Source organism: Martes martes, assembly GCF_963455335.1.
Source record: "Martes martes genome assembly, chromosome: 10".
NCBI lineage: Eukaryota > Metazoa > Chordata > Mammalia > Carnivora > Mustelidae > Martes > Martes martes.
The window spans coordinates 91,609,551-91,628,059 of NC_137898.1; the positions used below are offsets into that span (position 1 = coordinate 91,609,551).

General features: G+C 43.5%; 1 protein-coding gene across 1 annotated transcript in view; it reads left to right on the forward strand.

Annotated features, from left to right (window-relative positions):
- The first annotated feature begins 1,044 nt into the window (after window positions 1-1,044).
- The window catches only part of NFRKB (nuclear factor related to kappaB binding protein), a 42,729-nt gene continuing 25,264 nt past the window's right edge, over window positions 1,045-18,509 (forward strand). The window contains exons 1-8 of the mRNA XM_080815839.1: window positions 1,045-1,118; window positions 2,180-2,263; window positions 4,324-4,479; window positions 6,989-7,190; window positions 16,197-16,324; window positions 16,819-16,993; window positions 17,544-17,681; window positions 18,301-18,374. Coding sequence (XP_080671965.1) covers window positions 4,345-4,479; window positions 6,989-7,190; window positions 16,197-16,324; window positions 16,819-16,993; window positions 17,544-17,681; window positions 18,301-18,374 — 852 coding nt within the window. The 5' untranslated portion in view covers window positions 1,045-1,118; window positions 2,180-2,263; window positions 4,324-4,344. The remainder of the gene's footprint in view (window positions 1,119-2,179; window positions 2,264-4,323; window positions 4,480-6,988; window positions 7,191-16,196; window positions 16,325-16,818; window positions 16,994-17,543; window positions 17,682-18,300; window positions 18,375-18,509) is intronic.

An 18,509-nucleotide genomic window follows, 5' to 3' on the forward strand; every position in this document is an offset into this window, starting at 1 on the left:
CTGTTTTCCAACAAGGGAGGAACATTAGTTTGACCTATCAGCTTCCCCGACACATTTCCATCCAATCGAGAGACCTGAGGGCGGTCTCTGCACGACCCGGTGGGAGACTCTGTGGATTAAGTAGTCTGAAGCTGTTCTAAATAAGACCTAGTGAATAAGAAAGGGACCTAGATTCTTTTTTTTTTCTTCAAGATTTTATTTATTTATTTGAGAGATTGAGAGAGAGCACGAGAGGAGGGAGGGTCAGAGGGAGCATCAAACTATAGAGGAGCAGGGAGCCCCATGCAGGACTTAATCCCAGGACTCAGGGACGCGACCTGAGCCGAAGACAGATGCTAGCACAGGCAGAATGGCAGGCAAAGGCAGAGGGAGAAGCAGGCTCCCCGCCCAGCAAGGAGCCCGATGTGGGACTCGATCCCAGGCCGCTGGGATCATCACCTGAGCCGAAGGCAGTCGCCCAACCAACTGAGCCACCCAGGCGTCCCATGGGGCCTAGATTCTTAACAGAGGAATGTTATCGAGTTTAATTTTAAATGTATTTCTTCGACGTGTTTATACTTTCTTTCCGAAGGTCAGGGGCCCAGGGACAGGAGGAAGATACGGGGATACGCAAGGGCACAGGCTCCTGTGTTTTCCTTCCTCCCTGAAACTCAAGAAACTGCAGTTTCCTTAGCTGTAAAATGGGAATAGTGCATAAGAGCAGACAGCTGTAGTACAAAGATAGGGGCTAGAAAGTGCTTAGCATAGTGTCTGGGACAGAGTATACTCTCTGCAAACGCTGGCGAATAAAATTGCATTCACCATTCACGGGCCTCAGTTCGCGGCCAGGTAAAGGCTACCGACACCATTCTTTCTGAAAAAGCTTCCACGGCAGGTGACACCAAGGGCCGCGTGAAAACTGCAACCCAAACCCAGCAGCGCGGGCTCGCACCGCCCCAGGCCCCGCCCCGCGAGGCCCCGCCCCCGGCACCCTCCAGGTCCCGCCCCGCGCAACCCCGCCCCTTCCGCCGCCGAGCCCGGAGCGTGCACGCACCGAGACGCCTTGCGGGAGCGAGCGCGTCCGGGAGCCCGCGGGCCGAGAAGCGCTGCGGGTTGGGAGATCCGCGCCTGCGACTCAGGTGAGGGCGGGCCCAGGACGGCGAAAGGGTTAAAGTGTAGCCGGGGAGAGGAGGGGGGGAGCGGCTGGGTCTCCGAGGGTCGCTGCTCTTGTGGGCCTGGGGCAGGGGAGCGGGCGTGTTGGGAGCCGGGCTGCCGGGTGGGTGGGGGTTAGGGTTAGGCACGGTGTGGGGGAGGGGCCGTGGGCGCAGAGGTGCAGTTTAGAGGGGCGGTACCTGGGCCTTGGGCAGGGCGGGGTTGGCTGGGGAGGGGTTTAGTTGCAGGGGCGGCGAATTTGGAGCGGGCGTTTGCTCCGGAAGCAGCCCAGGGTTTAGCTTTTGCGTTGGGGAGGGTCCAAGAGGCAAGGCTAGCCCAGGTGCAGAGGAAGAGCCATCGGGAGACACCCTCCCGGTCCGGTACAGAGGTTCAGGACGCCGCAAGACTCAGAAATCCTTGGCTTCCGGGGTTTCAATCCTCTGGCAGCTCCCTGCTTTTTGTGTTTTGAGATCCTATTCAGAATAGTAGCAGGGCAAAGGTTGCCACTCCAATAGATTAAATTTAGCTACACATCCATCATAGTTGAAGAAACTTGTGAACAAGTTGTGAAACAGGGGTGATCCTCCTAAGAGTCAGAATACTGGCTTTGCAGTTACTGTCCTGTTCTATGTCAATTCTGTGAACAGTGCCTTGCTCTAAGCATCAGGTTGCTTCTGCCAATTTTTCTATTTAAAAGTTTTGTTAAACTCATGCGCCATGTGCTTTCTCACCTGCTTCAGTTACTTAGGTACCAGCAATGGTCAGGATGTTATCATTCCCCATGTACTGAAAGGTGATGGAGCACAATTGTTTGGAGACCGTCTGGTTTGTCCAACACTAATCTTCCTGCAGTATCTGTACATACATCTGAAATCTCTAAAAGATAACTTGAGATAATTTGTGGGAAGATGCTTATTTTAGTAGTGGTATTACAGCTCTGCTTTTTATCATTTAAGAATTTTGGGATCAGAAGTCGTTACATTACTGTGTTTCTGTGACTGCATTAAGTCATATAAACTGTCATCCATCTGGAGATTATTTATTGTAGGATTCCAAGATTGAAAATAACTGTACAGAGGACCTGGTACAACTCCCCTTTGTCTTACAGATAAGGAAATTGACACCTGGCAAGGTAAGAATTTTGCCTAAAGTCACCGAGATTAGGCTAGAAGTTTGGCATTTTGACTGTTAAGTCTGTTTTGTTTTGTTTTTTTCTTTCCATTTTATTGTGCTTCTTAGTCCATTTGGTAGGAATAGGAGATAGAATTGATTTAGCAAATGTTTGTAGAGTGATTGAGTTCATACTCCTTGTGGTCCTGTTTAGTTCAGTCCTTTGGCCTCAGCTTTACAGCTGATTCAGGCCATTAGCCTAATGAGATGCTTTCTGAAGATTTTTTCTTTCTTTCTTTCTTTTTTTTTTTTTTTTAGATTTTATTTATTTATTTGACAGACGGAGACGGAGATCACAAGTGGGCAGAAAGGCAGGCAGAGAGAGAGGGAAGGAAGCAGGCTCCCCGCTGAGCAGAGAGCCCAACGTGGGGCTCCATCCCAGGACTCTGGGATCATGTCCTGAGCAGAAGGCAGAGGCTTTAACGCACTGAGCCACCCAGGCGTCCCTTTTTTTTCTTTTTTAAGGACTCATTTATTTGAGAGAACATTAGTGGGAGGAGCAGTGGGAGAGGGAGAATCTCAAGTGGATTCCCCGCTGAGCATGGAGCCCGATACAGAGCTTGATCTCACGACCCTGAGATTACAGCCTGAGCAAAACCAAGAAGAGTTGGACCCTTAACGGACTGTGCCCCCCAGACACCCCTCTGAAGATGTGTTGATATGTACATTTACAAAGAAGATCAGCAGTGTTCATTTATTACAGGAAGGAAAAAAATAGCATTATATTTACATGGTTACAAATACCAGATGGACCTTTAGTTGGCAGATTAGCTACTAAGTTTACTGGTGGTGTGGTCAAATGCTTGGAGACTCCAGGTTGTTTTGTTTTTGTTTTTGTTTTTTTTAAGATTTTATTTGTCTCTGAGACAGAGAGCGAGTGAGGGAGAGCACAAGCAGTGAGGGCAGGCAGAGGGAGAAGCAGCCTCCCTCCTGAGCAAGGAGCCTGCTGTGGGACTCATCCCAGGAGCCTGGGATCAGGACCTGAGCCAAAGGCAGACGCTTAGAGAGCCACCCAGGCGTCCCGAGACCCCAGAGTTTATGTGGACTAAAGTCATATTAACATGCTCCCCTTTCAAAATTGCAATTGACAGTTTATATAGGAGGTGTAGTGTTAAGAATGTGTGTTTGTAGTCAGACAGACCTGAGTTTCATTCATTCATTACTGCTGAGATTGGGCAAGTTATTTATCTACTTTGATCCTCAGTTTTAGTATCTGTAGAATAGATCTGATGACCCTGTGTTGCACAGTTGTAGGAATTAAATGAGATTCATGAAAGGCCAGGCACTTAATAGGCCCTCATTAAATAATTTATTGTCTTACTAGTCTGTATATCTGAGCTTTACTAGTCTGTATGGTTGATTTTTTCTTTATGAAAGCATAACAAAGAATTACTAAAAAAACAAAGCAATAATTGTTAAAGAAATTATTTTTTAATTATTATCTTTTAAAGATTTTATCTATTTATTTGAGAGAGGGAGAGAGTGAGTGAGCACGAGCAGGGGGAGGGACAGAGGGAGAAGGAGAAGTGAGCAGAGAGCCTGATGCAGGGCTAGATCTCAGGACCCGGGGATCATGCCCTGAGCCGAAGGAAGATGCGTAACCAACCGAGCCACCCAGGCACCCCAAGAAATTATCTTATGGTAGAGAGATTATTGGCCTCAGAAGTTTTAAGTTATGAACTCTGATCTGTTTATCAGTTATCTGTTTAATCTCTAAGTCTCACTTTGCTCAAGTGTAAAATGAAGGTATAAGAAATTCTGCAGATTTGGGAGTTACTGTAGTAGCATTCTGAGCAGCAGGAGACCTGCTAGAAAAGGTTTGAAGATTGAGATGAGAATGCAGTGGTAGAAGAGAGAAGAGGTGTGTAGCTGTAGTTAAGATAGGAGGATAAAATATTAAAACTGGACTTGAGTTTGACTATTTTCTGGGCCAGAATATTTTTTGAAGGAGTGTTAGTATCAACCAGACCCCTGGGATTCCTACCTTTCTATCTGGAGGTATGACTGCATATATTTGTCTAGATTTTCTTTGGAACATAAACAATGGACTCCTTGGACCATATGCTGACGGATCCCCTGGAACTGGGTCCATGTGGAGATGGCCATGGCACTCGTATTATGGAAGACTGCCTCCTGGGGGGCACCAGGGTTAGTCTGCCCGAGGACCTTCTGGAGGACGTAAGTAGTAGCAACACTACCATCTTCTTTCTTTCACCTTGCCCGTAACCGCTATTCTAAACCTTTTCCACACATTGAAGGTTTTCAGTCTTTTGTGTACGCTTTGGTTTCATTTTCTACAATGCAGCCAGAGTGATATCTCTCACTTTTTTAATGTATAGTCTTTAATAATGTGTTCAGAAAGTATAAGCTGTATACTAAACCCCTATTTTTAACCAGATAATTCTGAGCAGTTAACAAGAAATTAGATATTTTAAGGACAGAATTATGGATGTGTTTACATTGAATTTGTTACCCACATTGCGGATTGTGAAACAAAATCCAGGCATACTGTATCTGTCCATCAAGCAAGTAACCTCTTCTGTGAGTAGTACATGTTCTGGGATGGGATATCTGTGTGCTTTTGGCCCCTTTCACAGGCAGGCTATGTAATCGTCATCATCATTAAGGGGGCTCCCACTTATTAAGTGCTTATTATGTGTAAGGCATTGTGTATGCCAAAAAGTGTATTTATTTATCTCCTTTCTTTTGCCATTATCACATACACAGACAGGTGTAGGATGTCATATCAAGCATTCATTTGTACATCATTCAGTTTTAGGAGATAATTGCATTTCGTTCTCTACGGTTCAGATTTTTTCTTTCCTAATATGTCAAACATTATAGATAAAATAATGCCACCATTTATTCTCCCTGCCACCTGAAGTAACAACTACTGAAGTGACATATATATCCTTCCCATCCATGTTTTCTTTGCACACTCTTTCAGATAAATCTCTTTCTGTTACTCATTTAGTCAGCAAACACTTATTTTATTACATACCTACTTGGGTAGAACTGAGACACAGGAATAAAGTGGTGTGCAAAAATAGACTTGCAGGGGACAGTTTGGACACTGAGGTGCTCTTGGTACATGCATGCAAGAGATGCCTAGTAAGTGGTTAGAATTCTGGGTTGTCTCCTGCTTAAGCCCTTTGGTGGCTCTCCATTGTTCTTAGGATAATGTCACAAGTACTTAACATGTTTTTAGGTCCCTTGCTCCTCTTCTGTCTGCTGCTCCCTCCCTCTGCGTCCTTGCGCTAGCTATGCATTGCCTCAACTCTCTTCATTATTTAAAAAAAGTGGACTGTATCATATAGAAGAAGAGTATATAAAAACCATATAAATAAAACACCGATAAAACAACCATGTAGCTACAAGAAGTAGAACGTTGCCAATACCATTCAGGCCCCAACAGGTAATTGGGGTCCTTTCTTTTATATTAATTACTCTTTTTATGGTTTTGCTCTGGATTTTTAAATTTTTGTTTATTTATCTTTAATCTCTATGCCCAGCGTGAAGCTTGAACTCATGATCCACATGCTCTACCAACTGAGCCAGCTGGGCGCCCTGCTCTGTTGGATTTTTAACTCTCCTGCTTCAGCACTTTTTTTTTCTTTTTCTTTTTTTTTTATCCTTTAACTATCTTAAATGTCACTTTTTCTGGTAGATGTTCTTTGACACCTTGGGTCTGGGACATGGGCTTCTCCTGTATGCTTCTGTGCACATCAGCTCTTCTTTTTTTCTTTTTTTTTTTTTTAAGATTTTTAAAAAAATTTATTTATTTGATAGAGATCACAAGTAGTCAGAGAGGCAGGCAGAGAGAGAGAGGAGGAAGCAGGCTCCCCACTGAGTGGAGAACCCGATGTGGTGCTCGATCCCAGGACCCTGGGATCATGACCTGAGCCGAAAGCAGAGGCTTTAAACCACTGAGCCACTCAGGCGCCCCACATTAGCTCTTCTTAAGTTACATTGTAATTGCTTGTCCCCCCCCCCCCCCGAAACAAACCGTATAGCTTAGTACTCAGCACATAGAAGGTATACAGTATTTAACTGAGCTGAGATTAAACTCCATCCTGCTGCTTGTCACTCTTCGCAGGTGACTCAACTGCTCTTCCTCTCTTCCCATGTTAACTTTTTTGTGCCCCTCATCTCAAGCTGAATTCAGGTAGAAACTGAGATCGTTTTTCCTTTGGGTTATTATTTACTGTTGGGTATAAGATAGTGGTTTAAATGTTGTTGTTAATCTCTAAGATTTGAGAATTGAATAAAGATCGATGAATTTTTTTGTTGTTTTTAAGATTTTATTTATTTGTTAGAGAGTGCGTATACACAAGCAGGGGGAGCGGCAGGCAGACGGAGAAGTAGGCTTCCCACTGAGCAGGGAGCCCAATGCAGGACTCATCCCAGGACCCTGGGATCATGACCTGAGCCCAAGGCAGGTGCTTAACTCACAGAGCCACCCAGGCATCCCAATAACATTTTGGTTTAAACAAACTTAAAAACTTGGGTATAGTGATGGTTGCACAACAGTGTAAGTGTACCTAATATCACTGTACACTTAAAAGTGTACACTTAAAAATGGATAAAATGGTAAATTTTATGTTATGTATATTTTACCACTCATGGAAAAACTTAAAAGCTTTTGTTTTTCTCTTGTTTACTTGTCTGCTTTTCCTCATTGTCCTAGCCTGAGATATTCTTTGATGTAGTCAGCCTCTCAACATGGCAAGAAGTATTGAGTGACTCTCAGCGTGAACACCTCCAGCAGTTTCTGCCTCGCTTTCCTGAAGACAGTTTTGAGCAGCAAAATCAGCTCATCCTAGCCCTGTTCAGTGGGGAGAACTTCCGCTTTGGGAACCCTCTGCACATTGCCCAGAAGCTTTTCCGAGGTACGTAGGTTGGCATTCTTTTTTTTGAGGGGAGTGAAAGAGAAGGAACACGTTCACTTATGTGAGTACTACTTTCTACATTTATTGTATTTATTTTCATGTACTGATACTGACTCAGAGCCCAATTGTGTGCAACACTTTGCATAGGCAATTCTTTTTTTAATAAAAATTTTTAATTTACACAGGAAATATATCAGTCATAAATGATTTGTTGTAAAATGAACTTAACTGTATAACCACCACCTGAATCAAGAAATAAAACATTACTGGTGTCTTATAGGCACCTTTTTTGAGTAGTCTTTAAAAAAATTTCTAAACAGTTTATCATTTGCTTTTTCCTGCATACAGATGTGTGTATGTGTATTTGTGTGTCACACATATATACACTTTTTCTGCAGAAAATGTGATACTTTACTGTCAGGCACTTCAGCATGCATGTATCTCTTAACAAGGATGTGCTGCCATGTAATCACAGTCCTTTCTCACACCCAAGAAAATTTATAGTGCACAAATACCATAGAATATCTCATACTCAGATGTTATCAGTGGTTTCTTAAATCTCCTTTATGGTGGCCTTTTTTATTTTTTTCCTTTTAAGTTCAGATCTATTCAAGTTTATGCATTGTGTTTGGATTTCATGTCTCTTGGCTTCCTGAACCTAAAGCCCTCTGGCTTTTTTTTGTCTTTCAAAAAACAATGATTTCTTTTTTTTAAGTGTGACTGACATGCAATATTATATTTTTTTCAGGTGTACCTCTTGATTTTCTGTATATATATATATTTTTAAAGATTTTATTTATTTATTTGACAGAGATCACAAGTAGGAAGAGAGGCAGGCAGAGAGAGAGGAAGGGAAGCAGGCTCCCCACTGAGTGGAGAGCCTGATGTGGGGCTTGATCCCAGGACCCCGGGACCATGACCTGAGCCAAAGGCAGAGGCTTCAACCCACTGAGCTACCCAGGCGCCCCAATTCTCTGTATATTCTGAAGTGATCCCCATGATACATCTAGCTATCACCTGTTGTCATACAAGTTGTTACATATTATTAACTATTTTCTGTATGCTGTATATTGTATCCTTTTATCTTATTTATAACTGGATGTTTGTAGCTTTTAATCCCCTTCTCCTTTTTTGCTTATACCAACCCCCCACCCCCCAAACACAAGGCAGTCATCACATTGTTCTCTGTGTCTGCTGAGTCTGATTTTTGGTTGTTCATTTGTTTTTCAGATTTTATATACAAATAAAACTATGATACTTGTTTTTCTCTGACTTAGTTCAGTAAGCACAATACTCTCTGGGTCCGTCCATGTTGTCTCAAATGACAAGATTTCATTCTTTTTTTAGGCTGAATAGTAGTCTATTATATCTATCTGTAAACTCTTTATCCATATAGTCATCTTCATCCATTCATCTGTGGATGGATGTGTTACATTGCTTCCATGGTTTGACTTGTGTAAATAATACTGTGGTGAACATAGGGATGCATGTACACTTTTTGAATTAGTGTTTTCTTCAGATAAATACCCAGAAGTGGAATTGTTGAATAGTAGTTCTGTTTTTAATTTTTTAAGGAACTTTATACCGTTTTCCATAGTGGCTGCTCACTCCCACCAACAGTGCACGAGGGTTCCATTTTCTCCATATCCTTGTCACTTGTCATTTCTTGTCTTTTTGATAATAACCATTCTCACAGGTATAAGGTGGTATCTTGTGGTTTTGATTTGCAGTTTCCTGGTGATGAGTGATGTTGAGCATTTTCTCATGTGCCTGTTGGCCATCTGTATGTCTTCTTTGGAGAAATGTTTGCTCACATCCTCTGCTCATTTTTAATTGGATTAATTGTTTTTTTGATGTTGAATTGGAGTTCTTTATATAATTTAAATATTAATTCCTTACTGGATATGTCATTTGCAGATACGTTTTCCCATTCAGTAGGTTTCCTTTTTGTTTTGTTGATGGTTTTTTTGCTTTCCTTTGTTTCCTAATTTGATGTAGTTCCGTTTGGTTTTGTTTGTTGGTTTTGATTTTGTTTTTGTTTTTTGCTTTTGTTGCCCTTGCTTGAGGAGAGAGATCCAAAAAAATTCTGCTAAGACTGGTTCCCAAGAGTTTACTGCCTGTGTTTTTTTCTAGAAGCTTAGGATTTTCAGCCTTACATTTAAGGTTTTTGTTTTGTCTTGTTTTGTTTTTTAAGGATTTTATTTATTTGAGAGAGAGAGCACAAGCAGTGGAGAGAGGCAGAGGGAGAGGGAAAGACAGACTCCCTGCTGAGTGGGGAGCCAAAGGCCGGGCTCTAGCTTAGGACTCCAAGATCATGATCTGAGCCAGAGACAGACGCTTAACCAACTGAGCTTCCCAGGCGCCCCTTACATTTAAGTTTTTAATCCATTTTGAATTTATTTTTGTGTGTGGTGTAAGAAAGCAGTCTAGTTTTATTCTTTTGCATGTAGCTGTCCAGCTTTGCCAGCACCATTTATTGAAGAAACTCTTTCCCCTATTGTATATTCTGTCTCCTTTTCTGTAAATTAATTGATTATATAATCGTAGGTTTATTTCTGGAGTCTATTCTGTTCCCTTGATCTGTGTGTCTCTTTGTGCCAGTACCATCATGTTCTGATTACTGTAGCTTTGTAGTGTAGTTTGAAATAAAGGAGCATGATCTCTCCAGCTTTGTCTTTCTTTCTCAAGATTGCCTTGGCTATTTGGGGCCTCTTGTGGTTCTGTACAAAACACACTGATATTTTTGAAGAGTCTAGGACGCTTGAATTCTAAAATGTCCTGCTTTCTGGGGAATTGTCTTGTTTCCTCATCATTGGATTTGGCTTAAACATTTTACCAAGAATACTAGGTGGGAAGTGTTACTTCTTTCCCACCATCATCTCAGGAAGCATATGCAGTCGGTTTTTCCAATGTTGGTAATGATGCATTTGATTACTTGGTTAAGTGGTGTCTGCCAGACATACTCATTGTAACAGTACCTTTTTTCCTTCATAATTCGGAGGGAAAATGTAGGATGATACTTTTTTCCCAAAAGCCTTTGTTATACTCAGTGGTTTAACGTCCATTAGTGATCCTTGCCCTGAGTCATTTATTACATTAGGGATTGCAAAATGGTTTGGGACCACTATTAAGCCACGGTTTCCTCTCTCTCCCAGGGAGAGCAGCAGAAGAGGCCTCTTCTCCCCTTTCTGGGGTGACTTTATTTTGGCAGGAGGCCCTAAAAGTACAGCGCATCTCCCTGAGTTTGGGAAAATTGGACACAGTTGCTCTAAAAGCCTGGACAGGACAGGCTTATCGTTGCAGAACTTTTATTATCTCTGCTTGTTTCAAACTAGCTTTCCTTCCTTTAGCTGCGTAGCTGGCAAAGGTGTATTTCTCTGCAGCAGGGGCCTCAGGTAGGAGTAAACCATCTCTTCCGATAGAGCCTGCCTGCTTTTGGTGGGGTTGTGACAGGGACCTTGTGAAACGTATGCCTGGGCTGCTGTGCTGGCATGTTTCCCCCCACAGCAGTGTGCTGGTGTGGTGAGGATGCAGACAAGGAATGTCAAGACAGGAATTCCTGCGCGTTTCACTCTGAGCGCAGTCATATTTTGTTCTGGTGTCGCTGCAGACAGCTGCATGACTGTGCTTACTTGTATTTTTTCACCTTGCTTAGCTTTCCTGATTCTGTTTTAAGTGTTCACCTTTTCCTTAAGTTCCACATGCTTAGCAAACTCTTGCTTCCTGCTTCATAAAGGATCTTCTGTCACACACCCCCCCCCCAACTTACCTACTTCCAACCTATACCCCCGCTCCCTGTTTTCGTTTCCATTCTGACATTCTTTACTTGTCTCTGAGGAAGAAGGAGTTTTGTCTTCTGTTTAAGATTAACCTCTGCTCTTCATTCTTTCATCTTTTACCTCCTCTGGGACCTACATTTTCTTCTTTTCATTGTTTAACAAGCTGAATTGCCCCCCTCAGATCAGAGATGCACGTAGGGGAACACGTCCAGATAAAAAGAGCCTCTGCTGATTACCACATGGCAAAACATCTTAAATCTGACTGGCAAACTGCTCCCTCAAGAATGAATACTTATTATACGGACACCCAGCCATTTCCACATCCGAGCCCAAGATCCACTCAGAGCCACAACCACGTGCCTCGAAGATTACCACACAGGTCCAGACCCCGGGGCCATGAAGCCTGGTGCCCTATTCATCCGTCAGGGTATCTGGAGGCCTGTGTGCTCTTGCACACAGAGAGTTTCTGACATTCTTTACTTGCCTCTGAGGAGAAAGGAGTTTTGTCTTCTGTTTGAGATTAACCTCTGCTCTTCATCCTTTCATCTTTTACCTCTTCTGGGACCTCTTTTCCCTCAGTTAACCATCCCTTCTGTACTGTGTATCCTCTCTATTTCGCTGTTCATTCCACTGGCTCTTCTTCAGCCTACAGATGTGTTCAGGAGTCTCACACTAAAAAAAGTCCTTCACCATCTGTTCCCTCAGTTGTCCTCTATCATTTGCCTTTTTATCTCCAAGCTGGTTGAAAGACATCCATATCTGTTCCTTTCAGTCATTCTGCCCTGTTCCCTTGTGGCTCTTCCGTTGTTACCTCACAGACAGTGCTCTCACTAATGCCACCAGTGACCTTTTTTTTCCTTCAACTTTTTTACTTTTAGATTTCAAGGTACAGAAAGGTCACAAGACTTTATAACGGACACCCATATACAGTTGATCCTTGAACACTGCAGGGCTGAGGGGCGCCTGCTTCCCAGTCAGTCACAGGTCCATGTATAACTTTTGACTCCCCCAAAACTTACCTCATAGCCTGGTATTGACTGGAAGTCTTACAACATGTAAGATTAACATGTAATTTACACATTGTATTTATATGTGATACATACTGTATTTTACAACACATATTTAAGCTAGAGAAAAGAAAATGCTAATAAGAAAATCATAAGGAAAATATATTTACAGTAAGTACCATAAAAAAATCCACATAGAACTTGACCCACACGGTTTTAAACTCATGATGTTCAAGGGTCAGCTCTACTCTTCACCAGATCCACCAACTATCAACATTAACATCTTGCCACATTGGCTCTCATTGTTACTGTAGACTATTACTGTCATTTTTTTGCTGAACCATTTGAGAGTATTGCAGACATTGCAACCCTACATTTTTCAGCATTAATCTCTGAAGAATAAGAACATTTTCTTACATAACCACAAATGATCAAATTCAGAGATACTGCAAGTACAGAATTTTTCTGTGTTTAAATTCTGTATGCACATGTAAAATGTAACATAGATGAGCCGTTACCTAGTTATATCACGTCTCACCAGTGAGCGTTTTCCCTGCTCCATGTCTCTTTAGTGAGCATGTAATTTCCAAACCAGCAGATGCTTTTTATTTTATTTTTCATTTTTTTAAAAGATGTATTTATTTGAGAGAGTGGGAGTGTAAGAGCACACGTAGTGGGGAGGGAAAGAGGGAGAGGGAGAGTCTCAAGCAGATTTCCTGCTGAGTGTGGAGCTTGTTGCGGGGCTCACTCCCACGACCTTGAGATCATGATTAGAGCTGAAATCCAGAGGTAGACGCTTAACTGACTAAGCCACCCAGACACCCCCAGCAGATGCTTTTTAGTTCTCTACTTGCTCTGTGCACAGTATCACAGTCTTTTTTTTTTTTTTTTTTCATTTTATTACTGTTATTTTAGCAAGCTCTACACCCAACACAGGGCTTGAACTCATGACCCCGAGATGAAGAGTCTCATGCTCTACCAACTGAGTCAGCCGGGTGCCCCTGTAGAGCCCAGCACCTGCTGTCGTGGGCACTTTCTTCATCTTGAGACTTTCCTCCCTTTTGCATCAGTGACTCTTCCCTGGCCTGGATCTCCTCCTGGTTTCTGACACCCTACCCCCCCACACCCCACTTTCTTTGCTAACCCCTGTTCCACTCACTGGTCCCTTCTGTGTTACTGCTGTTGAGGCACTGTTCTTACCTCTGTACTTGCCTGCTTTCATTCACTGTCTCTTCACTGCCGACTGCCGGGCTGCTTTAGCAGCCACCTCCACACAGCTGCTACAGCGCTGAGCTCCTTAAACCTCCCTTCTCAGAATATTTAGCAGTTGCCTTCACTTGAAGTAAAATTCAGTGTCTGCAGGGCTCTATGTGACCTGGCCCTGCCTACTTATCCCAACTTCATCTGGTACTGTGCTCTCCTTTCCTCACTGTTAACTAGCCCACTGCCAGCCAATAGAAATGTTACATGAACCGGGGCACCTGGTGGCTCAGCTGGTTAAGTGACTCTTGATTTCAGCTCAGGGTTGTGAGATCGAGCCTGGCATTGACTCCCTGCCCAATGGGAAGGCTGCGTCTCTCCCTTTCCCTCTGCTCTTCCCCCCGCCTTGCTCTCCTTCTCTCAAATAAATAAATCTTTAAAAAAAAAAAAAAGATGAAATATGCGTGTTCAAGTTAAAATGTTCCAGTAGCTGTGTTAAGAATCATAAAGGTAGTTAATTTTAATGAGACATTTTGATCTATTATAATTATTATTTTCTTTTCTTTTTTTTTAAAGATTTTATTTTTTATTTATTTATATGACAGGGAGAGAGATAGCGAGAGGGAACACAAGCAGGGGAGTGGGAGAGAGAGAAGCAGGCCTCCTGCTGAGCAGGGAGCCCGATGTGGGGCTCGATCCCAGGATCTGTGATCATGACCTGAGCCAAAGGCAGATGCCCAACCACTGAGCACCCAGGTGCACCAATATTTTCCTTAGTACATACAGAATATTTTTTTAACAGAGGTATGGCATTTAATGACTTTCAAAAGTGGGGAAAACTAAAGACTGAAGGAACATAACTTCAAAGAAGTGCAGAGGCAAAAAAGATGCTCAGTTTTTATATATCAAACAGCATCAGTAGCATTCAACTCTGGGCTCGTTTCTTGAAGGTCACATCCTGTTTCCCTGAAGCAGGCAGCATAGCATGGTGGGTAAGACCTTGGACTGTGGAGCTGGATTACCTGGGTTCATACCTGCTTTCCCCTTTTATTAGGTGTGTGACTTTGGGCAAGTTATTTAAATTCTCTATCCCTCAGTTTCTTCATCTGTAAAATGAGGATTTAGTAGTGTCTTTTATGGGGTGGTTATGAAGATTAAATGAGTTAATAGACGCAGGGTCCTTATATAGTGGCAGTTGTTAGGGGCTGTTCTTTTTTTTTTTTTTTTAAGATTTTATTTATTATTTATTTGACAGACAGAGATCACAAGTAGGCGGAGAGGCAGGCAGAGAGGGAGGAAGGGAGGCAGGCTCCCTGCTGAGCAGATAGCCCGACTTGGGGTTCGATCCCAGGAACCTGGATGACCTGAGCTGAAGGCAGAGGCTTTAACCCACCGAGCCACCCAGGCGCCCCAGTCAGGGGCTGTTCTAAGTAAACGTTTGCTATTATTAGTTACGTTGGATGGTATTAGGGTGGTTGGGGCAAAAAAGAGAAACACTGTTACTTTAACTTCTCATTTTAGCGTTCTGAGATTAGCTTTTCAATCTTTCCCTTTCAGTTTTCATCATGGTCTATCTGCTCAAATCTATTATGTCCAAAATAGACCTCTCCTCGACCTTTTTATCTTAGATGATATCAGTTTTTCATGTCTACTAATCAGGGCACCATGCTTAGTTGACCTCCATGTGGCCCCCATCCTGCTCCAGGATCTGAACTATCAGCTGGTTTAATCCTTCTCCCTCAGGAATGTATCTCAAGTCTCTACTGCTGTTCATGTAACCACTATTTTACTTAGTAGTCAGCTAATAGTTGCCAGACATTCTTTGAGGTTCTGGAAATATGATAATGATCTTACATTCTTATAGGGAAGAACATGATAATAAAGAAGAAAATACTTATGGGCATTAAGTACTTTTAAGAATGAGGAGGGTAATGGGACTAGAGTGATGGGAAGGAGCTCTTTTAGACATGGTAGTTGGCCAAGGTTTCTCTGATGAGATGGTATCAAGACAGGGACTTAATGAGGGTAGGATGACCAAGCTATGAAAATACTGGGTGTTAGTAGGAAGCCTTGCATGTAGAGGGAACTTTAAGTACAAAGGCCTTGAGAAAATAGGGTATGTAGCCTATTCAGGAAACAGCATGGAGGCCAGTGGGGCTGAGATAGAGGGAGCAAAGAGAATACTGGTGGAAGATGAGGCCAGAGGGAGCCCAGGACACATGAAGGGCCTTCCAGGCTATCTTTCAGACCTGGGCTTTTATTCTGAGTGTGGAGGGAAGCTGCCATCCTCTCACCTAGATTCCTGCAGGAGTTTTCTTTCTTCTCTCTTGCTCCCCACCATGTCCTTCTGCTTTAAACCCTTCAAATTATTCCCGTTGCACTGAGGATAAAATACAGCTCCACCCGTGCCCTATGGGTTTCTGTGTGGTTGGATCTCTGCCTGCCTTCCCAGGGCGTCACCCGGTACCTCGGCTGCAGACCACTCTGTGTTAGTCATACAGATATTTCCTCCAGCTTTGGGATGTGCAGAGTCCTTGCTTGCTTCAGATCTGCCTTAGCATGGGCTGTTCCTTCTGCCTTTCCCCCATTTTTACTTCTTTCTTTTAAATTCCCATTGATTTGCCTCCCAATTTTTTGTTTTGAAAATTTTTAAAGATATGGAAAAGTTGGCAAATAGTATAACAAACGTCTGTGTAACTTATTAATATTTATCAGTTAACATTTTGCTATAGTTGCTTAAATTAGACTTCATTTTATGTTTTGTTCCTTAGAGATCTCTTTCCCGAATATGTCCCTCCTCACTCTCGGTAGTTGCTTCAAATTAATTCCCCAGAGTACTTAAAAAGAGTATCTATCTGTTTACCTGCTTATTTTCTGCCTCCCATGAACTGTAGGCTCCACATACGCAACAGTCATCTTTTTCTCTCCTGTCCTGTCTTCCGGTATCTAGCACCTTTTAAGCACGTGTTAGATCTTTGTTGACCCGTATTCACACACAGTTGTGCTTCCGTTCTTCTCAGACGGACACTTCAACCCAGAGGTGGTCAAGTACCGGCAGCTGTGCTTCAAGTCCCAGTACAAGCGCTACCTGACGTGCCAGCAGCAGTACTTCCACAGGCTGCTTAAGCAGATCCTGGCCTCCCGGAGCGTAAGTAGTGCCCGCCCCTGCGTGTGGCACGGGGACTCTGAACGCACACATCTCATCGCTTCAAGAAGTGGTTCGGGTACCGCATACCGGCGATAGCAGTAAGAAGAAAACGGGACCAATAAAGCCACCACACAGTTAGGCTGTACTGTCCTTTCTTACTCATTTTAAGATGTAGCCTGGTTTCAGAGATGTGAAAACATGGAAAAACAGTATCTCTTAAAACTGATGAAGTATTACAGCTTCAGTCTTTAGCAAGGTCAGCAGATGGCTTTGAGATCCATCGTGGGTTGTTTAGGAGAAGCAGGTTGCTGCACAGCTGGCGTGCGAGGACACACAGGCCTCCAGATACCCTGACGGATGAATAGGGCACCAGGCTTCAATGCCTCGGGATCTGGACCTGTGTGGTAGTCTTCAAGGCACGTGTTGTAGACTTGGGGAATGCACCGGAACAAGCTTCGGGTGATGACGTGTATGCCCATCTGCTCTCTTCCTAGGACCTACTGGAGATGGCCCGACGGAGTGGCCCAGCCCTTCCCTTCCGCCAGAAGCGCCCTTCACCGTCCCATACCCCTGAGGAGCGGGAGTGGCGGACCCAGCAGCGCTACTTGAAGGTCTTGAGGGAAGTGAAGGAGGAGTGTGGTGACACAGACCTATCATCTGATGAAGAGGGTGAGTGTCTGTGGGCACTTGGAGTAGCTGGGATGTTGGATTTACACCAGCAGCTTATTGTTCAGTTGGAGCCAGTGGTAGCCATTTATCTCCCGGGAAGGAAGCTATCCCAGTTGTCTCTCTTGGGGGGAGGTGGATGATGGGACTCAGAACTCCTTAGTCTTTGGGCTCTGAGACATTCCTGTTAGGTGGGGTGTGACTGCATACCTTTTTTACCCTTGATGCTTAAGTGGCATTTGAGTTTAGATGAGATGAATCCCTGCATGGCAGGGCTCTCCACAGTAGGCCTTCTGGTCCTATTGTGCCACTTGAGAGAACTGCTTTTCCCCTTACAGGAGAGTAGTAGTGACTGTTGGCCTGCTGCAATGCGACCCCATCACTCTGTTGAAGTCTCTCTTCCTGGAAGAGCCGTTTAAATGACCTAAGTGTGCTCCAGTTCGTCTGGAGAAGGGTCAGAAAGGAATGGTGGAACCCTGGCCTCCATGTTGTTGGCTTAGCCTTGTTGAACCCAAATGGCCACTTACCCAATCTCCCCTATTGGAGTCCACAGCCACGTTGGATTTACAAGAAAAATTTTCTTTTGAAGATCTCAGCTCATGGCTTCCGAGCTCTCCAGCGCGTTCTCCTAGCCCTGCGGTGCCCCTGAGGGTGGTGCCCACGCTTTCAACCACGGATATGAGAACTGCAGGTGAGAGCTGAGTGATGCTATGGACGCTTTGGGAGAGCAGGACCTAGATCTGAGAACTCCCTTACTGGGAGGGGGGCACTGGATTCTTACCTGCCAGGGAATCGAAGCAGTGTTCCTTAGAAGTGGGAGATTAGAAGTTTCTGTACGATTCCACTTTTCTCCAAGTAGGTAGGCCTGCCTTTCTTCCTTCCTTTGTTTTGAAGCTTTTCCTTAGGAGCTGATCAGATGGTATTTTGGGCTAAAGAAAGCAGATTCTTAAAATAGCAGTATTTAGGGGCAGTTTAATAATAGAACAAGAGAGGTAATCAGAGCCATAGCAGTTTCTTAGAATGTGAAATTAAAGAAGATCTTTTAACTGGGATAAGAATCAAAGAAGATGGTTAAGAATTTTTGAGGTGTTTTAGGAGCAGCTGAGATCATTGTTATCCGTCAACTAGAGAAAAGCTGAAGAGTTGATCCTGTGACTATTTCAAGATTGTGTGTGCTTATAGTACATGGGAGTCAGAAGGGACACTCAAAAACATGTACTTTGAGTATCACAAGTGACCAGAAAGACTTGAATTTGAGCATCATGCTAGTGAATGACCTAGTCCATATGGTTTGGTTCATTTTCTCTCAGATAAAATAGAACTGGGGGACAATGACCTGAAGATAATGTTAAAGAAGCACCATGAGAAGCGGAAACATCAACCAGTAAGATTGGGTGGGGTGGTCATTAGTGGTTTTTGGTCTAACATCTTTGGATTGGCATTTGGAAGATGAAGGAAGTCACCATATCAAATATCTTTGGATAGGCTTTTAGGAGATAAGGTAATCACCATATTGTTT